The sequence below is a fragment of the Podarcis pityusensis genome (genome assembly GCF_964106645.2).
Source record: "Podarcis pityusensis genome assembly, chromosome: 10".
In the NCBI taxonomy this organism is placed as follows: domain Eukaryota; kingdom Metazoa; phylum Chordata; class Lepidosauria; order Squamata; family Lacertidae; genus Podarcis; species Podarcis pityusensis.
This window is the reverse complement of record NC_138035.1, coordinates 18,675,991-18,698,878: the sequence shown is the minus strand read 5'-3', so window position 1 is coordinate 18,698,878 and position 22,888 is coordinate 18,675,991. Positions and strand designations below refer to the sequence as shown.

The following is a 22,888-nucleotide window of genomic DNA, read 5'->3' as shown; positions in this document are numbered from 1 at the left end:
TTATTATCAGTGGAAAGTGGCTATGATGTGATTGGATTTAACAGTACTTAATATCAGCTTAGTGAATGTGAAAGCTCCAGTGATGATCAAATAACACCTGTTCTGCTTGCCTTGCCTGCCCTGCACTAAGAGCCAAAAGCTCAAAGGATAAGAAAGAAGCTAAGAAAGCTCTATCATGCAATCTCTGTAGATAGTTTTAAATAGAGCAGTTCTATAAACAACATCTCCAACATATTCTTCTAATTCAGGAGCAAATCACCATAAGACTGGAAGGGGCAAATGAGAAGCCATTTGTGCATTTTCTCGGTGCAGTCCCCTGTCAAACAGCATAACGTAATGAAGGGCGCATACAAGGCTCTTCTTCCTTCTTCTGTAGCCTATTAAAGACTGAAAGAGCCATGGGTTCATATAATTAAAGTATGACATTGTTCCATAAGTTGCTCTCATTTCCAGACAAACCAATGTATCTCATGGATTTGTTTGCAAACCACCTTGACAGCTTTTATAAAATCAAAAGGGAGACTAAAATTATCTTAAATAAAATATGTGCCACACTTGATATGTGGTTGTCAGGAGGTGATTGTTGCTAAACATGTGGATCCTGCTTTACCATGTAGCTGAACCATAATGAAGAAACTTGACAAATACAGAAATGACCATTCAAATTGCAGATGTAAAGGAAGCATAACCACTTTTCTCATGGATGCAGCTCCTCCCATATAAATAATTTGCTATGTGGAAATGTCAACATTTAGGAGATGGAAACCTAAATGTGGACTGATCAGTGGCATAGAAAATTAAGGCTCTTGTGAGAAATGATTCAGATGATCCACATATCAAAGGAGGGAGCCACCAGGAATAAACAACTGCTCTGATCAAAAAATTATGGAGCACTGACTCTTAGTCACTGCTACTTATTTTCTTCCACATTCATCTTCCTTTCCTTTCCTTTCCTTTCCTTTCCTTTCCTTTCCTTTCCTTTCCTTTCCTTGAGCAGCACATGTCCTTCTAAGATTAAGCACTAATCTTTGTTTTTTATTTGTTTACTAGCATGGGTTTCCATGGCCAAACAATTCCTATCTAGAAATGTTGTTAGTGGGGAAACCACCTGAAGCCAGTAAAAGGCACTCCAGGCTACTAAGGTTGCCTTGACTCTAGTGGCAACACTGGATCTTGGACTATTCCCAAACTACAAACTTGTTCTCTCAAGCAGAGTGCCACACTGTCCAGAACAGGTTGAACACTAATTCTCTGAACCTGAGAACAATATACCCACAGTGCCTCTGTCTTCTCAGGATTCAGTCTCAGTTTGCTGGCCCTCATCCAGCCCATCACTGAGTCCAGGTACCCGTTCAATGACTATACAGCCTCACCTGACTCAGATGACATTGAGGAGTAGAATGTCAGCAGCGTACTGGTGGCACCTCATTCTGAATCCCAAAATGACCTCAGTCAGAAGCTCTATGTAGATGTTAGAAAGCAAATTTAATATTATGTCAAACTGAGTCACAGAGTGACTAATTACTGAGAACGTATGCTCGCAGGCAGCTCAACAACTGTAGTTTCACTTATCCTCCTCTGGGACCCAACAACAGGGATTCAAGGCCCAAATTTCCACCCTCCCTAAATTTTGTGAACCTATCTAGTAATTGCAGTTTGAACCTGATACAGTATCATTATTATCTTAATTCCCAAGCTAAAATCAAGCTGGTATAGTCAAATTCTGAGGTTTTGGCAGGCAGACAGGCAGACAGGCAGGCATGTGTGTGTGTGTAAATAATCCTTTTTGTTGCTCCTGAATGAAACTTTCGTTTAATCAAATCTGATGCCAGCAAAAGTAGCATCACCCTCCTCTCTGCCTCTCCCACACAGCACCCTATTTGGATCAATAATTTATTGTTTAGCCTATCCAATCATTGACTTCATGGTTTAACATTATGGTAGAGCTTTCAGTCTGCATGGAGAGGGGTATTTTCCAGAGCTGAACTGTTGCAGTAGAATTTAGTGTCCCAAGTTCATCACATGCCACAACAAAATGGTTTTGACTTTTGTCATTAGCTCATTGATCTGGATATGAGCTGACAATGTTAAGAGCAACAACTGTCATATCCTATTATCAGTACAGTTCCCAAATATAAACTGTTGTAAATGTTAATAATGTGTAGTCTGACTCAGTGACTCTAGTTCTAGACAAAGCTTCTTGGTTTGTTTTACTTTCACATACTCTTTCCATTTACAAACTCAAACAAACCATCCCTTGAGTCTTTTCAAGTAGTCATATAAGACAGAGATGGCAAAGCTTTTCAGGCTGAGGACCACACTGCCTGGTGCAACCCCTACAAGGGGCACATGGCAGTGATGAGTGTGGCCAAGAAAATGGGTGTGAACCCCCCTCAGTCTCCCACAGACATGCACTTCATGCCCATCACAGCACACATACACACAGCAGGTCACAGTGCAACACAGCACACACAGAAAGAGATGCACAGTTCTTTTTAAAAAGAATATATACTTTGTTTACTTGCAAAGATATTTTTAAAAATTGGAATCCTGCCAACCAGCTGCATAGAGAGAAAGATGGAGATAGATTTTTTTATCGGCTACCACCACCATTTCACCTTGCTCACTAAGCAGCTGCTTGATCTTTTCTCTATCTTTCCCACCTGCCCCTGTCCTTGCCTTTACTGATTCTGAGGGGAAAGGTAGCAACAGTGATTGTGGACTGTAAACAGTAGGGCAAATGAGAAGAAATTCAGTGATGTTTCCAAATTGTTCAGGAATAAGTATAAAACTGCACAGCATGAGTGGCTATTTAAGTCTGGTCTAGAGATGTTTTATATGTGCACTTATAGAGAAGGCAATAGAAGAGTCATGTGAAAAGAAGAGTACAAATCAATTCTGGCATTGCACTTGTGAGTCACATGAGTCAGTAAAAATTTTTTTCCATCCATGTTATGTGGATGCATAATACTTGATGATGTCAAAGTGCCTTTTAGGTTGTTTTGAGATCAACTCATAACCTGTATAACATATTTGGGATTGTAACAACAAGAACAAATCTCAGGAATTGCCTGTTGACTTTGGGAGGCTTCTCTCTTCCCCTTGTTTGTTTGTGCCATCAAAGAACTAATTCCTGGAACTGTTTGCCTTTCTGCTCTGTACATCTTATCTACCTTTGGTACACTATGTTCTGGATTACATATGGCCTGATGTATTGGAGAATAGAAGCATTTACAGCAGATGATCTTTTGGACCAAATCAGTTTTATGATTTTTGTTTTGTTTTCTGAATTAGGTTTTTTTATTATTTGTAACAAATCCAAGAACCATATGAAAGTAATGCAGATTATAACATTTTTTACAAGCACAATGGCTATAGATGTCAAGATAGGGGAACTATTCTATTTGTTTATATCCATCTTTCTAGAATTTTATAAAGTAAAGGGGAAGTTAAAATACTTCTTGAAAGGCTGCTCCTGAGGTTTGAGGTGCCTTCCATACTGGCATGGGGTATGGCATGAGGTGCTATAGCAGGAAGAGGGAACCTGCAGAAATCAGGACCTTTCCTCCAACTGCCACACACAAGTAGAAGCACATTCCAGGCACACATTGGTATCTTTGGATCAAAGGCAGTATGTAAACTGCCCCGATTTCTATGAAGCACAAGCACAGCATGAATATATAAAAAGTTAATTACAATTAATGTCTTCAGATACCTTGACACCATTACAAGCAAATAACTCTTTGCCTCACCATTCAATTGCATGGATTTTAACAATTCTTTATCCCTGTTGTTTAAGATACACCAGCAGAAGAGGAACCCTCTCCTTGTGCACCTGTATTTGCGCATGGGCGGCAATGTCAGAATGGTACTGAATGCAGACCAGGATGGGAAGGACCTAAGCATGGCATTACCAACTTCGACAATTTTGCCTTTGCCATGTTAACTGTGTTTCAGTGCATCACCATGGAGGGCTGGACAGATGTGCTATACTGGGTATGTATGTGAAATCAATCTGTGGCAATGTGGATACAGCACTATTCTTATGTCATGCTCAAAACATGGGGCTGTCATTGCTATTTTGTTATACTGCTTGCTCTGTATGTCATGCAAATAGGATAACTACTGAACTGATACCTCAGATTGATGTAGTGCATTAAAGGGGCAGTATGACAGCCCTTCACTGTTTGTTCTTAGCTTTCAGTGTTATCTTTCAATTTACATTTATTGATCAAGATTTTCACTATGCTTTTACTGACCAGTGTTTTCTTGCATGAGAAATGTTTCATACTGCTCCAGATTAATAAAGCAGCACAATTTCTTGCTAACCAAATAATTACACTTCATTTAACCATCTTACTATCACTGGAAGCACCAGCCTCTAGATATCTATATAAATGAAGACTCTTGGGTCATACTTATAGGAATATCTAAATTGTTAAGCTATTTCCAACACACAAGAACTGAAATTTAGTGTGTAATAGTCTATGTCACCCTGATTACTAAAAGAAAAAGAAATCTAGAAACAGAATGGGATGAATCCAACGGTAGTCATCCTCAGAGTAACTATTTTAGGTCCATTAATTTCAATGGGTCTACTCTTAAGTAAAATTTAGATGGCGACAACCCAACATATCTATCTCTGTCCCTTGAAACTTAGGCTATGGAGTCTTCCTCATAATAACAGCCAACATTCCACTACAGTGTAAGTCAAAGCACAGATGAGGGCAGCCAGAAATCTTTGGTGACAGAATACAAACTGGGCCTATGGAAGCAGGGTTGTCCAAATCTAAACCTTCCATAAATAAGTTTGTCTAATATTCCTTAAATTGTTCCAGAGAAGGAAGTTCTACTACTTTCCTGAGCAACCTATCCTCTTGTCTAAATCATTCTTAGACTGAAGAAATCTGTAGTAATGTTAGAAATTACAGCTTGCATCACAGACAAGATTTATGGTTTCAGATACTCTTAGTAAACTCCTCTGGTTTCTTGAGTGAAGTGTCTCTGTGACTGAATCTCCATCACTTCCAGTGTCAGAAACAGAAAAAAAAATTACAGGGGCAGTCACAGAAGTGGCACAGCTTATTTCTAGGTGGGCAAGTTGTTCTCTGAATGAAAAATATGCAATATGTTAACAATAGGAGTCCAGCAATGAGAGCAAGGGTTAGGGGCCAGGTTTGCCCCTTCCCCCCAGTTCCCCTCTGGTGCTGTCCATGCACTTCTCTAGCACAGATCCTGTACTAATAAGTCAGAACTGCAAGTTCACAGAAAACAAGGCTGAACAAGGCACACTGAGTTTCAGTGGTCATTAACATGATAAAGTTTAGCCAGAATTAGCTCATAGACAGGGTTAAAACATAAAGGTTAGAATGCCAGGGGTGCTTTCATGATCCTGCGAAGCATTTTCACTCATAGGAATTGGCATTCAGTTCAGTGATTGTGTGACTCTACATGTGACTTGAATTCTGGTTAGCAAACTACCTACTCGGTTGAAATGAAAGAGGAAGGCTATGTGGACAGTGGAGCACCATGTATACAGTGGAGCCCCTGAAGCCACAGGGAATCACTTCATTATGGCACAGGCTTAAACTTGTTTGAATCCATCCTCTTATGTGTATTTAAAACTTTTTTTAAAAATCTAAAAGTAGCAGTCCAGTGGGGAACACCATCATGAGACATAGGGTTACCATCTGAGTTATCATCAGCACAGGACACATATAATAGGCAAAATTGTGTCTTATATTAGACCAGTTTTTTAAATATCAAGCAAAATTGTTAATCTGACATGGTTTTTCATCAGACTGGCATAGATAGCTTTGAGAGCAAGAATCAACTTAATTTTATTTATATGTTTCTGTCCTATCTCCTCTCTATGACTTGGCATGGGGTGTAATTTAAAAATAATGCTTAGACATATTGCAGGGTTTATTTAAAACAAAAAACCGTCATGCCATAAAAAGCTTAATTCTAGCCACCAAAATCTGGCCCAAATGCAAAAGGTTTTCAAACTTCTGCCATTTCTCCTTCCCCCCACCAAGGCTTTTGTGAATTTACAGGAAAGGAAATTCCATTTTCCAATAGTATGTGGATCTTTTTTTTGACATTGTAAGGAATTCTGCAGCATGCTCCCTAGATTGGGCCTTCTCTAAAAGTGTTGGTATCTAAAGTAGCTGCCTGGGTTGATTGCTTGCACAATTGGGTTGGCCCCCTTGCTGAGTGGATTATAACAACCCAAGGGAACAAGGTAGGAAGCCTGCAAGTCTGATGCAGCTGGTTTAGACATGCTGACTTGTAAAACTCCCTTCCATCCTCCAGCATCTCTGAAATTGCACTCTTGAGCTTTGATGAAAAAGCTTGAAACAGAAGCTCACAGTTGCCCTGGAAACTCCTGTCAGGAAATGAAATTGGGGAAGAAACCAGGCAATAGATATAATTTACTTTGCTGACAGCCTTGACATGTTTTGTGAGCTTTGCTTATCCCTCTGCAGCCTGTTGAAGCCCATTGAGGGAGATGTGGTGATGAGGAACACAGTGATATTGCCACAATTTTTTTTAATGTTATAAACAGAACCACCACCCCACAATTTTCAGCAGCTGTGTTTGTGCTTTCCCACCCTTTATTTTTAAGGGTGCATAGGCTTGAATTAGCATGGCCTTTCCACACAAGAGAATAATCTGTTTTGCTGAATGCACCTCTCTGCATGTTTCCTGTACATATTTTTTCTCCAAGAAAGAACTACTGCTTTCTTTTTAGATTGGTTTGTTTAGAAGGGGGAAACAATAAACACAGCAGATTTGGGCAGGGTTGTGAAATATAACAAAGAATAAGCCCAGGGAATTTTAAAAAAACAGTCATCGCTAATTAATTCCAAGTATCTCTTTGCCGAAAAAAGAAAAAAAGATGACAGGTATTGGGTGTTCATGTTTTGTGCCAGTGAGGAGCCATGATGCCAAGACAATTGCTGCCAGTTCCAGAGGGCATATAAAACCCTGGATTGCTGTCACTTGTGTATACTACTTCATTTTAATTTGTTCTGATTTCAGATTGTCCATTATCTTGCTTTCTAAGTCACCATGTAGCCAGGATAATGTAACATTAGCCAGGCTATCATAGCACTTTTCATGAATAAAATGGATATAAGTTCTTCTTCAGGATATAGCTATTATTAGGAGAGAACTAAAAATGGATTGGTGACCACAGCAAAAAACAAAAACAAAACAAAAAACACCAAATAAACTATCCTTTAAGTGAATGCAAAAGGCACAGGCTACTCACAGTCTCTCTGTGATCATCCCACCTGTACAATATGGAAGACACTTGATTAATTATAGTTTATGATTCCTTGCAAACTAGAATTGGAAACCAGGGTTGATAGAATTTAGATATAACAGTGAACTATGGTTTCCCATAAACTATAGCATGGGCATGGGATTTAGTGGGTATTGCTGTGCATAAGGAGATGGAGAGGAAGGAGCTCATGAGGCTGAGGCTTCTTAGCTCCAAACTGTGGGTTGGTATTACATTTGAACCAATTGAGAATTTGCTGGGAACTAGAAAAGAGGAGGCCTCTGTCCAATGTCCTGCTCGGAAAGGATATATTTCACATTCCCACCTTTCTCTTGACCTTTTTTTAATCACTTTCTTCATTATTTTGCGCTTTTCTCATTCTTTCCATAACTGACGCTTTCACCATCACCAAATCCTATTTCTCAATCAATTGTTCCCAGCTATGGAACACTGGGAGATAATATCAGCAGCAGTCTTTTGAAATAAAATTTCAAAGGTGTTGACTAGGGGAAGTGTCATAGTTCAGTGTCAGAGGGAACTGTCATTTTTGAAACAGAATTAAGCGCAGAATGTAGGATTTAATTTTACTGACTTTTCTTCCAAAATCAGTACAGTGGTACCTCTGGTTAAGAACTTAATTCGTTCTGGAGGTCTGTTCTTAACCTGAAACTTTTTTTAACCTGAGGTACCACTTTAGCTAATGGAGCCTGCTGTTGCGCCGCCACCACGTGATTTCTGTTCTCATCCCGAAGCAAAGTTCTTAACCCGAGGTACTATTTCTGGGTTAGCAGAGTCTGTAACCTGAAGCGTATGTAACCTGAAGTGTATGTAACCCAAGGTACCACTATATTGTTTTCCAATCAGTTGGATCATATGGGAAATATGCAGAAAGGCAGAAAGAACAAATGAGTTCAGTATGGCTATTTTGCCTGCTAATTATTTGTTCAGGTCCAATGTTTTCTCCACTAGCCAACTGTATACAGGACAATCTGTATGCAGGGACTGGGTTGGAGGTCAGCTGTTGATTGGTATAGTTTTCCCAAGAGAAACAGGAAACAGTTACTGCCAGGCCTCTGTGAGTACAAAAATCTATAAGGAAATTATGGCAAAGAACAAGAGTGAGAAGCCAGACCTTTTCTGCCTTCTCTCTTGTCATATATTGTTTTTTGCCTGCATATACATAGTGGCTGATATGGAAAGACAAGAACAGGCTGGTTAAGGCTAAAATGTTCTTTTTGCTGGAAATTCTGCAAAAGTGATATATAAATATGTGAATTAATTTATTAGTAGCTGAGTAATGGGCCAGTTATGGACTGTCAGTTGATTATTTCCAGGAAGTTTTCTAATTTAGGACTTACAATACTAGCAATTGTAGCCCACCAGTCATCCTTAGCTGAACTGAATCCCCCATACAATATCTCAGAATACAGAGTTAGTGTTGCTTGGAGTTTCATAATACTTTGATACAAAGCTGCAACTTACATCAAGGTAACCCAAGCAGAAAAATCCAATGCAGAAGAAAAATGGACAGAGAATCCCACAAGATGGCTTCTGCTCTGCATGGGATCGTTTTGTATTGGTTTTTATGACTTGCTTTGTAACTTTACTATCATAGAATGTTCTTGGGAGGGGGGGAAGCGGTGATTTTGGTCATCCCCTATTGTTAATACTACTGAAAGAGTAGAATTTACTACTTTGTGGCTACCACAATGGTTCCAACAGTAGGAGGGAATTTTCTTGTTGTAGGTGGGAGGGGAAAGCGGGGGAGGGGAAGTTTGGGGTTTGTTCACCGTCCAGCTGTTAAACTATTGCAAGTTGCCAACAATTGTCTTTTAGATATAATGTTTTCCACATGCTCCTATAATGTACTAATCATCCTGGAACAAGTATGGATAATTTAAAAATAATCACATTTTAATGGGATCAGCAATAAAATGGAGATGGGTTTGTAAGGAATTAAGAAAAGGGAGACCAGGCTTGATTCTGGTCCAGGAGACTCACCAGAGGAGGAGGGAGACTACAATGAGTATGTCTCCCTTCCCCTCCCCTCCCCTCCTCTGGGAGACAGTGGTTTGCCTCTCAGGGAACATCTAAGGCTTGTGGGGTAGCAACATGTGTTGCGGATAAATCAGAATTTAAACCTGAACAAACCCTTAGTGATCCTGATCTACGTTACTTGTTTATCAGGGGCACATTGCAGGATCAGTGGCTGACTATTATGCATCAAACAACCAACAGGAAGAATTTGGGGGGGGGGGAACTTCGACGGAGCTGGAAAATTTTAGTTTACAAAGTGTAGGGCAGAACATGTCCAGAATGTGAATTTACCTTTACAAAAGACCTGAGTGTTCTACTTGTGATCAGTATGTTCCATTTGGTATTGAAGATACTAATATTCTTCAGAAAGCTGTAAATTAATAGATGCTCAGCATTTTCTACCTTGAAGCTTGAAGTATGAAAACATTACTAAAGAGCATGGAGAATTTATATCTTATTATATTTCTTACTATCTTTCTTTTCAAGCATTTAGATGACTATGTAAATCATTACACAACATTTTATGCATTTTATGCTGTACACACACTCACACAAAGGAATCTTACATCTCTCTGTTGGGAAATGGAAAACCCTGAGCTTGGAGAGTTGAAGTAATACTGTGAATCTCTTTCATGATAATCAGCCTTGTAAATGTAAATACAAAATAAACATAAGCAGAAGGGGAAAGCCCCTAGAATTTGAACTGAAATCAGCTCTAACATTTGGAGACTTAGTGTCCTGAAGAATATGTTCATGCTTACAGTCAGGGCTTTATCCTTTTCAGAGTGAATTTCCAAAGCTTGTAAAAGATGAAAAGACTTTTAAATAACTAAGATTTCTAAGTACCAGAGGAATAGATGGATACTTCGTAATGCTGTAGAATTTGCAATGAAATAATAATCAACCCTTCTGTGTAAATAGCCTTTGAGCCTTATGGGTTCTTTTAAAAAAATCCATTTGGGAAAAGAAATGATCTTAAATTTTTTTTAAAAGAACACATTTACACTGCTGGCCAAGGTGACCCACTAGCAAATACACTGTGATCAAAGTCATTTTGAAGGTCCTTTAGGGAGTTTGTATAGGTCACACATAATCAGTGCTAAAATAAAATAGATTGGCATATCTGACTGGGCCAGGGACTTCACCCAGGGGTTTTTTAAAAAAGAATCTGACTCCTTTTGAGATTGTAGATTTACAGGGATCTGATGACACAACTCAAATTACACAGTCTTATTTATTATTGACTATCACAAAATGCATTATGCAAAATGAGGATGGCAGGTTCTTATCATAGGATATAGAACCCATGTAAAACAGTCAAGTCCAATACTATGTATTTTAAATATTAGACAAAACCATATGCTCAGTGGATGGAAGCAGGTATTAAAGTCCAAGGAGGTAACTTCATAGCTGGCCAGAGAGGGCAGGAGCTAGAACCGAGAAGACAGGAAGCCGTTAAGACCTCTAAAATATTAGAGAGCAAGAGAGTTTTACATTTGCAGAAACCATATTGATTCTTCAGCAAGACTTGTCCTTTTATATGCTTGATCATTTTATCCTAAATAATACTTTCCACCAATTTACCTGGACAGATGTTAAGCCAAGTGGCCTGTAATTTTCTGAATCCCCTTTAAAGAACTGGTATGGAGGCCAAGCTCAGGGACACGTTATGTGTTGAATGAATTTATTTCGGTCACTGACCAGAGTGCCACATTACATGTTAGAAGATCAGCTATTTGATATTTGAGTTCTATAAGAACTCTTGGATAGATGCCATCTGCACCTGATGATTTGTTACTTTTAAATTTCTTAATGAGGCCTATTTAGCTTACTTCTTCAAATGTCCTTCCTGAAAAGGTCAATTCAGGCACAGGGTTGTGTCCTACGTCTTCCACAGCGTGCAGACATATGAAAGAATTCATTCAGTTTTACTACAACCTCCTTATCCTCTTTTAACAAACATGTAGCTCCTTTCTGGACTAATGGTCCAACCACCTCCCTAGCTACTTTTCTGCTTCTGATGTGTTTCATAAAGTATATTGTTGGCCTTAATGTTTTTAGTGATATCCACTTTTGCTTTGTTTCTAGTGTTATTGCCAAACTACCAGTTACTTAAATGTATGGCCACATTTCCTCACTGTGTCTCCTGGGAGTGTTTGATGAATATGTTGTCTATTCCAAGCACTGGATTAAAATACAAGTTTCACTGGGCAAACTTTAAATAGGAAATTATTGAAAACGATCAAACATCATTTCTAGAAAATGTAGAAATGATGGCTGGGAGATATACTAGCAGACCTGCAAAAGAGCACCTCTGTATATGTGGATCAGGGTCTATTGAGAATCTTTTATATTATATTATATATGATTCACCTAGAACCAAATTTAATCTCCCCTTTTCAGACCGCCTTAGACGTTCAACCAGATGTCTTTAAAATTAAAAGGCTATTGGCAGAAGTTGATAGGGTGGCACTATTTGTACTAGCAGCAAGAAAGATAAGGACAGCCTTTATGGATAATGCAAGTGCCAGACCCTAGGGATGCTGACCAGAAGAAATGGTTTTTTGGTGTGTGTGTTTTTTTCTGGGCATTGGACATCTCTTTTAGTCTAGTGCATGTAAAGTCTGTCGTTCTGTAGTTATTTGATTTGTGCTTATATTGCATTGTGATGGCCATTAGCTATAAACAATAAAAATCTATTGATTGATTGATTGATTGATTGGTTGGTTGGTTGGTTGGTTGATTCAGAAAATATATGAAGTGTAGGCTACTGTGAACAGAATGGGCTGGCAGTAGAGGGAAATTATTTATGTGGTCCCCCATTCAGATTCAGATCTGCTTTGTTTTAACAAGGTGGCTGAATCATGTGGTTTCAGTCTATGCCCTGAGACCTGTTGTATGCTATTTATTTAAAGAATTTTTACCCTGCTTCAATATGGCTGACCTGATTCAAAAACACCCACCCACCCCACTCACACATGAAAACAAAGTTCACCACAGCCAATCACAAACAAGCAACCACACTCTAGGCTAACCCCAGCTTCTCTCACCACCAAAGGTACACAAGCGAATAGCAAAAAGAACCTGCACAAGCGATGCTGACACAAAACCCCCCCCACACATGCATTAAATAAAATAGAAACTTTGCCACCTGACCCCACCCCCACCTACCATGGCTCCCTCCACCTCTTTCCCCCCTTTCTTCCTAATGTAACACTAATGTCTCAACAAATGAAACTGACCTGTAGAAAATGTAACTTGAAAAAATAGACATTGCACATATTTTTGTAAACCAAGAAATCTTTAATAAAAAATACATTAAAAAACAAAAAACAAAACAAAATGATTAATAGAGACAGGGAGAGAAATAGGAGGAGAGGGGTGGGGGAACCACACTCAGGTATCAATTCTTAAAGTTAAAGTTCTCAGGTCTGAAGCTGAGATGGAAATAGTTCAGGTAGTTTGATGGAATAGTTGCTGCTAGAAGACACTGAAAGATAGGCAGAGCCAGCTGGTCTCTCAGAAGAGCTGTTAGAATAGCCTTGAGCAGGCATAGGCAACCTCTGGCCCTCCAGATGTTTGGGACTGCAATTCCCATCATCCCTAGCTAACAGGACTAGTGGTCAGGGATGATGGGAATTGTAGTCCCAAACATCTGGAGGGCCAGAGTTTGCCTATGCCTGGCCTTGAGTCTCTTCTCTCCTTCGGCTGGAGCCTGATGGAGTGCCTGCTGCTAGGTGATAGCTGAGTTGCTAGCCCACAGTTTTGCTTCAGAAGCAATGACCTTGCACAGATTTTACCTGAAACACTAGAGGCCCCAGTTAAAGATTTCTAAGGAACAAAACGTGCCCCCATAGTTGCATCATAGAATATTCAGCCTATTACTGTGGGGGGAGGGATGTCCCTAAAAATTGGATTGATCCTTGGAATTAGATGAAATCTAAGAACCTTTTGGTTGGGATGGGCTTACCTTAAAGTGGCAAAGGATCCTGCCCCCCCCCCCAATAAATAAGACAGACTAAGACAGATCTACAATGTCCAGAAAACACACAAACCAAATAAATAAACTTTGTTGTTGCTTCACACAATGGCTGCCCTGAACAACTCAGTAGTGTTTGCGATATTTGTCCAAAGGGATTGATGCTATGTTAATAAAGTAGCAACATTTCTTGGGGGAGGCAGAAGATGACTGCCCTTAATAAATAAGAAATCTGTCCCTCCTTGCCTGCATGTTAAGCCCACGCCACCAGAAAGTTCCTATAATTCATTCCCATGTTGTTGCTTTGTGAAGGATGAATAGTTCCCACCCTTAATAGAAAATGCTTGGTTTCGAGATAGTGAGGGCAAGGCAAGAGGATTGTAATTGGAAATGTATTATTGTTGAATGCAAAAAAGTTAGACAAGTACTTATTCTCTTTTTCCCTGGCAAATCACTCAATGTTTAGGTTGTATAGTAGATCTAAGACTTAATCCTTTCACAAATCCTTATCAGACGTCTAACTAAGCAACTGTATCCCTCTGGGGTGGAGTATTGTTTAGGTTAGTTCATCAGGAACCATTACAAATCAATGGATTAGTTGCAGGCTCCTGGGGATGCTTCTCTGCAGATAAGGGTCTCTGGCAATGCCTTGCTTTCTCTTGGCTCATTGCACTTTGGGAGAGAAGTAAATATGTTGGTTGAAAAGATAGTTCCCCTCCACCTCTGCTGTTATTACTGGCAGAGAGCCAGAATAGCTTGCTAACAGCCTGGCTCACTGCTAAGTGACTCCTTGCTTTTAATATTTTGTTCTCAGAGAGGAGACTCAGACTGCATCTGTAAAAATAAAAAGACAGGTTTCTGTATCAAAAAGCATTACTTGAGATGTTGCCCAGTTTATTTACTTGTATTGCCAGATATATAGATGGGATGCCAGTACAAATATTTCCATGTATGTGTCCATTCCTTATACAGTGAATAACAATGAATTTCATTGCTGGACATTATACTACACAAAGTAGCACCTCCCTCCTTAATAGAGGCAGTTGAATTGCACTGAATTGCTAATTGCTTTTGCATTCATTAGTTTTATTCTGCAAAGATTTAACTGATTCATCATGAAGGAAATAAAAATGAGACTTTATATGATAAAAAACAACCCCTAATATTTTGAGCAAATAAAAATCAGAGCAAGTTTTGCAAAGGATTGGAGCTCATATTGTATATCATTAAAATATTTTCTACCTGGAAATCTGGAGATTTTCTTTCTTTCTTTCTTTCTAAAACAGTGTTCTTCCTCATTTCTATTCTGGGCTACTATAACCACAGAGCAAAATGTTCTGTTGGCTTTGTCTTTAAGTGGCATCCTGACCCTAGGCAAATTTATTTGGGAGTTAATAGCACAATGCTACGCATGTTTACTCAGAAATTCAGTTGGGTGTCATTGGGGTGTATTTCATCACAGTAAGTGTGTTTAGATTGCAGTCCTAGTCAGTGCATTTTTTTCAGGGGGTATGCAAGGTTACGCAGTACCGGCACCTCTTTTGTTGTTAAAAAGTGTGACACTGTAACAACTTCATGGTGAAGTTGTATTTTTCTCTTCCCCTCGCGCCCAAACTCTGCACACACTCTCTCCCCCCCAACTCTGCTCTCTCTTCCCCTCCTGCCTGAACTCTGCGCTCTTTCCACAGGGCGTGGTGCATTTTGTAGGTGTCCGGTCCCTATTATGGGAAATTTTGTGGGTGCTCGGGCACCCAGAGCCCTGAGGAGATGGCACCTATGTGTGGTGCTCATTTTCTAGTGGGGTGGGGTAGAATTTGTCCTTTTAGTTGTTTTGTACATTGTTGTTTTTTCCTTTGCTTTTTAATTGATTTTACAGGTTTGTATTTTATCTTAAGTTGCTTTGAGACTTTTTGAAAATAAAGTGACAAACAAATGTGAATACTAATACTAATAGGTTGATGATTGGTGCCAGATGGTGCAGGCAAGAATGAAAGGGCTGGCGGTCAGCTACCAAATGATATAAGGCAAGTTTTCTACTTCTACTATTCATAAAAATAAAATGCCCTGTGTGGAACACAACTTGGAACAGGTGTTATATAGAGCTAGGCAGGCCCATGTTCTTAGCTGAAATTAAAGGTGGTTTTTCCTGCTTTAGCCACCATGTGAGTGATGCTGCAGCATAGCAGAGACTGAGGCAGGAACACCTTCAGAGTGAGAGCTGCTCTAGTGGTCATGGGCTCTGCTTTCTGAATTGCTGGTTTGAGTGCCCCCAACACCTTGCACCCTATCAGGACACCCTGCTTCTACTGATTTCTATATTTACTTTTACCACAAGATGAGATCAGTTCCTTTTGTCGAGTTTTCAAGTTTTAAAATTCAGATGTGGAAGTTTTGGGCACTGTTGACAATATGAAGTTTCACCAAATGCAGTTCCATGTTTCTGTATGTACCACAGATTATCTCATAATAGAACTAAGAAGCTGGTAGATGAACATCATTTCTTGGTGCAGTTCATGCAACTCATAAATAAGAAATTCACATAGAACCAAATGCACTATTAAGGACCAAAAAACTTTTTATGATGGAACAGTTATAATAAATGTGTGTGTGGTGTTTGGTGTGTGTGTGTGGTGTTTTTTTTAATGAACAGTATTGAAAACATCCTGGCAGATTTCATGGTCTGGTTTGGTAGTGCGTGACTGCATCAAATATTACTGTGTGCAAGTTTTTCATCTCAGCAGAGAAACTATGAAAGACTAGGCTTTGGACTCAGCTTGATGTTGTAGTCCTGTTCAACTCTCCATGACCCCATGAACCAGAGACTCAGCTATAAAGCTGCAAATACAGTGATACCTCGGGTTACATACGCTTCAGGTTACATACGCTTCAGTTTACAGACTCCGCTAACCCAGAAATAGTACCTCGGGTTAAGAACTTTGCTTCAGGATGAGAACAGAAATCGTGCTCCAGCAACGGGAGACCCCATTAGCTAAAGTGGTACCTCAGGTTAAGAACAGTTTCAGGTTAAGAACGGACCTCCAGAATGAATTAAGTTCTTAACCCAAGGTACCACTGTAAAACATTTTAAGTGTGTTTTAAGTGCAATATACAATGTGACACTAGATGGCGATGGTGAGCCTTATGGAAATTCAATGTATTTTAAAAAAAGGTTTTTATATGCGTGTAGATTCTACCCTGATCAGTAAAAAAAGTTCTGCAGAAAAAGCCTACATCTGCTGTCAAGGATTTGGGTTTGTGATTAATGGCTGCATAGTCAATGTGCTTTGGCAAATTGCCAAGAATTTTTTAAAAACCCAAACATAGAGTCAGGGTGCTCCTTTTCATAATAGAAAAATAATGTTCTGCTGATAGTTTCATAAGACTTTAGAAACAAGTCCTCCTTACAAGAAATCATAAGTCCTTCATAGCCAGCAGTTTGTATAGAGGCCAAGTGTCCATGAAATAGCAACTGTAGCTCTATAAAATATATTTTTATGTCTTTTGTCACATATCCTATAATTGGTCCATCCCTGCCCCACACCCGGGTGACGGAGACATTATGTCAGTATCAAATAAGTATAGGAATTTGGCATTGTTTATCTGCACTACAAATATACAAAGAACTAAACTGCGAAGAAACATTTCTGTGGTGCAGCAGGACTGATTTCCCATTTACTGCTTCTCTGGCAGTAGCTCTGCTCCAGTTCTGATAGCTTGATAATTGTACAAACACAGTTGAACAGAGGGACTCTATCTGCAGGATAGCAAGTCTGCTTGCTCTGTTTTTCCTAATTTTAGCAGCTTTTCTTAGCCCTATGCAAGTTCCATACCTAAAGGGCTAGTTCCTTCTGTGTAATCCTCCTTGTCCACTAAGGCCCAAAGAGGAAGTCCCGATTGGAACTACCACCAAAGTCTACTGAGATTGGTGTCCCTACTTGATTCCCGTATATACCCAGTAGATCCCTACAGTCTGCAGTTTCCAAATATCTCAGAAACCTGCTCCACAGTAACTCATAGCAGAGCTGTTAGCATGGCTGCTCCTATTCTGTAAAATAACAGTCCTTTCATGATATGACAGGCATTTTCCAGAAACAATTAGCAATATTCCTGTTCCAACAGACTTTCCCAGATGGATAATTGGGGCTTTTCCATCACTGTCTGTTTGGTATTGTTTTAGTTTTGTTTTAAATCTGTTGTTTAATTCTGCTGTTTTCTGCATTTTTTTTTAATAGTTTTTGTTGCACATTGCCTTGAGACAATTATGGTGACTATAACTGTTGTTATTATTGCTGGGGACTCAGGAAAGGAACCCACTGTGTGAAACTCCTGCTCTGGGAGATCCTCTGCTCTCGTCTTTATTGGTCTTCCAACACTCACAAAAGACCTGTTTGTTTTTTGCACTGATCAGTGGCTGCATTTCTGCTCTTTCTTGATACTGTTGTTGTTCTGCTGCTGTTTCCTTTTGTGTTTTTAAATGTATTTAATTTGTGTTATTAATCATTAACATCATTAATGATGTTAGCTGAGTTGGAGGATAAACAAATTGTGCAACAAGATTAAATAAAAAACAGAAAGCTACAAAGTGACTGACATAGCACCACGGTAGGTGCTGCCACACTAAGGGCTAATCCAGACTTCATTTTGCACCACACTTTCCAGACACAGGTCCACGTTTTGTAGGCCACACAGGTTTTGTTTTATCCCACTGCTTTCCTGAGAAAACCCATTGTTCAACACTGAATCGGAATAAGTTGACACAATTTGCTCACTAAGGCTGCAGTCTAACCATCCTGATGTTGATGACTATGAAAGAGTATTAAAATGAATTGCAGGCCTCCATCAGCAGAGAGGAGCGCTACTGATGAAGGAGGGGGCTCTGCTCTGAGTTGCTGGGAAGCTACTGCTGGTGGCCCTCCTCCTGGGGAGCATTTTACCACCCTGTTCTTTAATTTATATTTAAATTGGCACTGAATGGCTCATGTACACACACACACAGAAAGAGAGAGAGAGAGAGAGAGAGCACTTAAATTAAGGAGTTTTATCATGCCAATTTAAAAATTGTATTAAAAAACTGCTTCCTTTCTGACTCCAGCCATTTTAGCAACGTGTCTGTTGTTTTCAGTTAGAAACTTCTGATGTAAAACACGTCTGTTCCAGTAATGCAGCACTTTGTAACAAGGCATAGCAGAAATCAGCCATAAACAGCTTCAGTAAGTACTATGGTGCAGATTAAACAATTGATTTAAGCAGTGGCTGCTCAGGTGAATTGTACCCTTCCCTGCCCACATGACTTTGTCATGTCCACTAGAGTGAACAGAATGTGTCAGGATGCACCCGCAGAAAAATTACAATATTCCCAAGAGGGTAGAAAATCAGCTGCAATTTGCATTTGTAGCTTAAAATGGAAGAACAGTGATTATAGCTCTAGGAGCAGCCTAAAGCTTTTGGCCTATCGCTTTCTCAACTCTACAGAAAATAATCCTCAGGGTAACAACCATAGTGGCAGCAGAGATAGGACAGGTATCACTGAGTCTGAAGAGGGCTACTTTTCTTTACAGCTGGCAGCATAGGGAGAGGTTTTTCCACAACTGAGAAGTTTTAGGAACCCTTCATAATATTCTTTGAAAAATTAAAATATTTCATTGCACTGCAGTATTAGTATATTCACATCCCTCTTTGATGAGCAAACAGCAGCTCCCCATTTTCAGAGAGGCATCAGCTTTGGCAGTGGCAGGCAAAAGGATTTGTGAAATTTTAGCAACCACTTTGTCTTTTGCATGGGGACTAGATAATGAACAAATACCAAACAGGGCTTGTAAAACATTCACAAAAGCAAAGCATAAGCATGCCCCAATTTTATTCCGTCTATGATATGTTTTATAGGTTAATGCAAGAAACAGGATGTGCGCATCATTAGTTTGACCCAACAGGGATGCCTTTATAGTACAGCAGCTAGAAGGGTTACCTATATTCATTTGTCCAACACCCAAGTACAGAGACTCTTCCCTCCCTTTTCCTTTTGCCACTCAAGTGACTCTACACAGTGTAGAAATGTCCTCATGGTGTCAGCATTCATTGTTCCTAATAGGAACAGAGGAAACTGACATACTGAGTCAGACTCAGTCCACGTAGCTCAGAATTCTGTGCACTGACTGGCAGTGCTTCTTCAGGATTTCGGGGGGGGGGGCCACATTCCCAGCTCTTTCTGGAGATACCAGGGACTGAAACTGGGACCTTCTGCATGCAAACCAGATGGCCTATAATTGAGCTATGGCTACCTCCCTGGGCTTATACTGTACAGGTTTGCTTTGAATACAATGGCTTTAAATCTTTTGTATTCATTTGAAATTGAGGGGACAACCTGTTCAGTTGCCACAAGGAAGTTCAGGTGTCATGATGCTATAGTAAAAAGTGGAAGTCTTAGTTATGAAATGTCAAAATTATACTTCTTTCCCTGCTTTCTTTAATAACAGAGATGGAACCTGGAGGCAGGAAAATTGTTCTGCTTTAGGAATGTGCTACTTGAAGCCATTGCTTCAGACTATTTCATAAGAATGCTGGGCTTGATGCAGAATACATTTATGAGTAAAAATCAAGAGCAGAGGATTTGATTGTAGCTATATGGGCAGTTTTACCTTCCCCAGTATGAATTCCTGGATAATATTTTTTAAAATGCTGTGGTTCAGCCTTGCTGTGCAAATGGGAAGGCTGCTTTTTTACAAAGTGCATATATGCCTTGTTTATCCCAAAGCGGAAGGAAACATGGTAAAGACTTGCAGATATTTACTGAAATATATGTACATAATGTACTTTAGTATAAAAACAGCAGTAATCACAGCACATTTCCTTAACCCTGGTCTCCAATTTGGGTAGTTCAGTACAAATGGTTACTCCGAAAACAACAGAAATAAACGTTTGAATCTTTAAACAAAACTAGATGGTTGCTGATGCACCACCCAAACTGTATTCAGTGTGACCATCTGCTTTGATAGCGCAGCAAATGGGGGGGGGGGACGACACACAGAGGAAAGGGTGTTTCTTAACTTTTTTGTTGTTATTATTTTAAAAATGTAATCTCTATCCAATTGTTCACAAATATATTATGTCTATATTTTGTAACTGAGGGTTTCTTCCCCCCTTCTTCCTCTATATTTTAATATGCTGAAGGCTATAAATAATAATCTAAACAAAGGGTCACTGGAGTAACTAGCACATAATAAAAATGTTATGCTTCTCTTATATCAATGAGTAAAATAGGTGGTTCCCAATATATCTGGTTTAATTTCACTCTCATGGACACATTCTGTTTTCACATGGTATTTTAAGTCCAAGGCCCTTCAAAACAGCTAAAATTAGGTATTAGCTAAAATATGTCCAACTATCTGTTTTATCCACAGGCCTTATTTGCAAACCTTTCTGTCTTCTTTCCCTAATCCATTCTGCTTTCTGTCTCTATCTTCTAACTATCCTCCATCTTTCCAGATGCAGGACGCTATGGGCTATGAGTTACCCTGGGTGTACTTTGTCAGTCTGGTCATCTTTGGATCCTTTTTCGTTCTTAATCTGGTTCTTGGTGTGTTGAGCGGGTAAGCTGCTGGTTTTGGTGTTATTTTTTCCCCCTCATGCTGCAGGGCAAGACTCCAGAATCAGGGTTCTTCTGTGTCACCAGAATCCTTTAATTGTCACAAGCAAAACCAAGGGTTATATTTGTTATGATTTCTACATTGATTCCCCAGACTTTGTCTTGCCTGTGTCTGACAGGCAAGTTACAGCACAGTATACAGTGGTAGGAAATTCACTTGGTAAGGTGACCAAATACTTAACTCAATCTATACTAAAGTAGGTAGAAAATTTACTTCCTGGTTGATTGAACCGAACAACAAATTCAGCACTGGTGACTCAAGTTCCCTTCAACTGGAGCCTTGTAATGCTCAGGAATGGAACTTTCCACACTAATTATCATTCCACTCTTCCAGGTCAATGATGCCATAGGAAGGGGCTGGCCCTGGATCTATTTTGTTACACTAATCATCATAGGGTCATTTTTTGTACTTAACTTGGTTCTCGGTGTACTTAGCGGGTAAGCAGTACCTGGAAAAATGTTTGGAATTACTATTGTTGTTGTTTAATTACACATGCATCTGTATTATTCTTTATGTTCTTTCTCTTGGGTTGAAGATATGGGCCCTGATCCAACATATTCCCAATGTCATCTGCTAATGTCAGTGGGATTTGGATCAACTTTACCTTATAAATGGACAGTGAAAGTCTAAATTAAAAGTATGGCATTAAGCAGCCTAAAGTAGTGGGGTGGGGGTTGAAAGCCAGCACTGCCAAAAGCTAGCAGTGCTAGGTGTGGAAAACACTCCCCACCCTTATATATAACATTGTTGGGATTGAAACTTCACCCCGATATGCAAACTGTTGCCCCTGGTGGAAGTAATGAATATAGTAAATAACATTATCATAACTCATGAGCTTATAACTAGAATTTATGAGTGGTTTACATGGGGTCTCAGTAGGGATTGGGAAGCACAGATCTAATTACTTTGATTATTATTGGCTTGATAAACTGACAAATGTTGGCTATGTACTTGTGTGTCACAGAGGATTTGCGAAATTTTAGAATTTGAATTCTAAGACCCCTGAGTGATTAAAGCACATAAGTTGTCTATATGCCATAGGTCTTTTCTTGTTATTACATTAGTGAAGCAGTTTCATAACCGTTTAATGAAATGTTGACCATAGAGAGAAAAATAATACCTATTGCTTATTGGGTGATTTCCATTAATTTCAATGGGATTATTCTGAGAATGACTAACGTTGGATATCACCCTATGCATGTGACATCATGGTAAAGAATTGGTAAAAAATGAATGGAAGTATATGAAACAAATTTTAACCTACTGATGTTATGATTATTTATTCAATTTATATCCCATCCTTCCTCTGGAAGGTGCTTCTCAGATTATTATTTTTCTTGGCTGACAACTCTCCATTGTAACTCCATTTAATCATTGAAGGACAGGGCAGGTTTTTTGTTTGTTTTTGTTTCTAGCCTTCTGAAAAATGGGGGTCAGAAACAAAAAAAAATGGTGGTAAAATAGGAAAGATTTCAATTTTTACATTTTATACATGTCAATTGAAAAATGCAGGTTGCCCATTAGCTGTATAAACATTTGTTACCATACACACTTAGCAGATTGCGGATTTGTTCTGAGGAAATTGCCCACATGAATGAAAGGGTAGTTCAGTCAACAAGCCTTTTGATAATTTGCTTTCTTGGTATGACAGCTAACAAGCATAAATAATTTATGCCCATTGTAAGATGTGGAACTGAATGGAAATTGCAGTCATTTCACAGAATAATGCCAAATAGGAATCATTTGGAGGTCATTCTTGGTCATATATTGATACTGAATAGATTCAAATTAGCACCATAGATGGAATTTTTTAAAGAATTTCATTTGATATTCCCAGAGACAGCAGGCCTTCATAGATCCGATTTTAAGATACTGGTTTTTGTACTACTTTGCTGTTGTTGCTGTGGAATGATTTTTCAAAAACACTAATTTTTCCAATAT

The 22,888-nt window shown here is 39.2% G+C and overlaps 1 protein-coding gene across 5 annotated transcripts in view; it reads left to right on the top strand.

Annotated features, from left to right (window-relative positions):
- CACNA1C (calcium voltage-gated channel subunit alpha1 C) overlaps positions 1-22,888 on the top strand; it is a gene marked incomplete at its 5' end in the record, with an annotated part of 488,103 nt that overhangs the window by 289,809 nt on the left and 175,406 nt on the right. For 3 of the 5 annotated variants that reach the window (XM_080971552.1, XM_080971554.1, XM_080971553.1), the window contains 2 exons: positions 3,800-3,996; positions 20,787-20,890. In XM_080971552.1, the coding sequence (XP_080827678.1) occupies positions 3,800-3,996; positions 20,787-20,890 (301 nt within the window). Of the gene's footprint in view, positions 1-3,799; positions 3,997-18,488; positions 18,515-20,786; positions 20,891-22,888 lie in introns of those variants that run through there. The other 2 variants (XM_080971555.1, XM_080971556.1) reach the window with 2 other exon arrangements.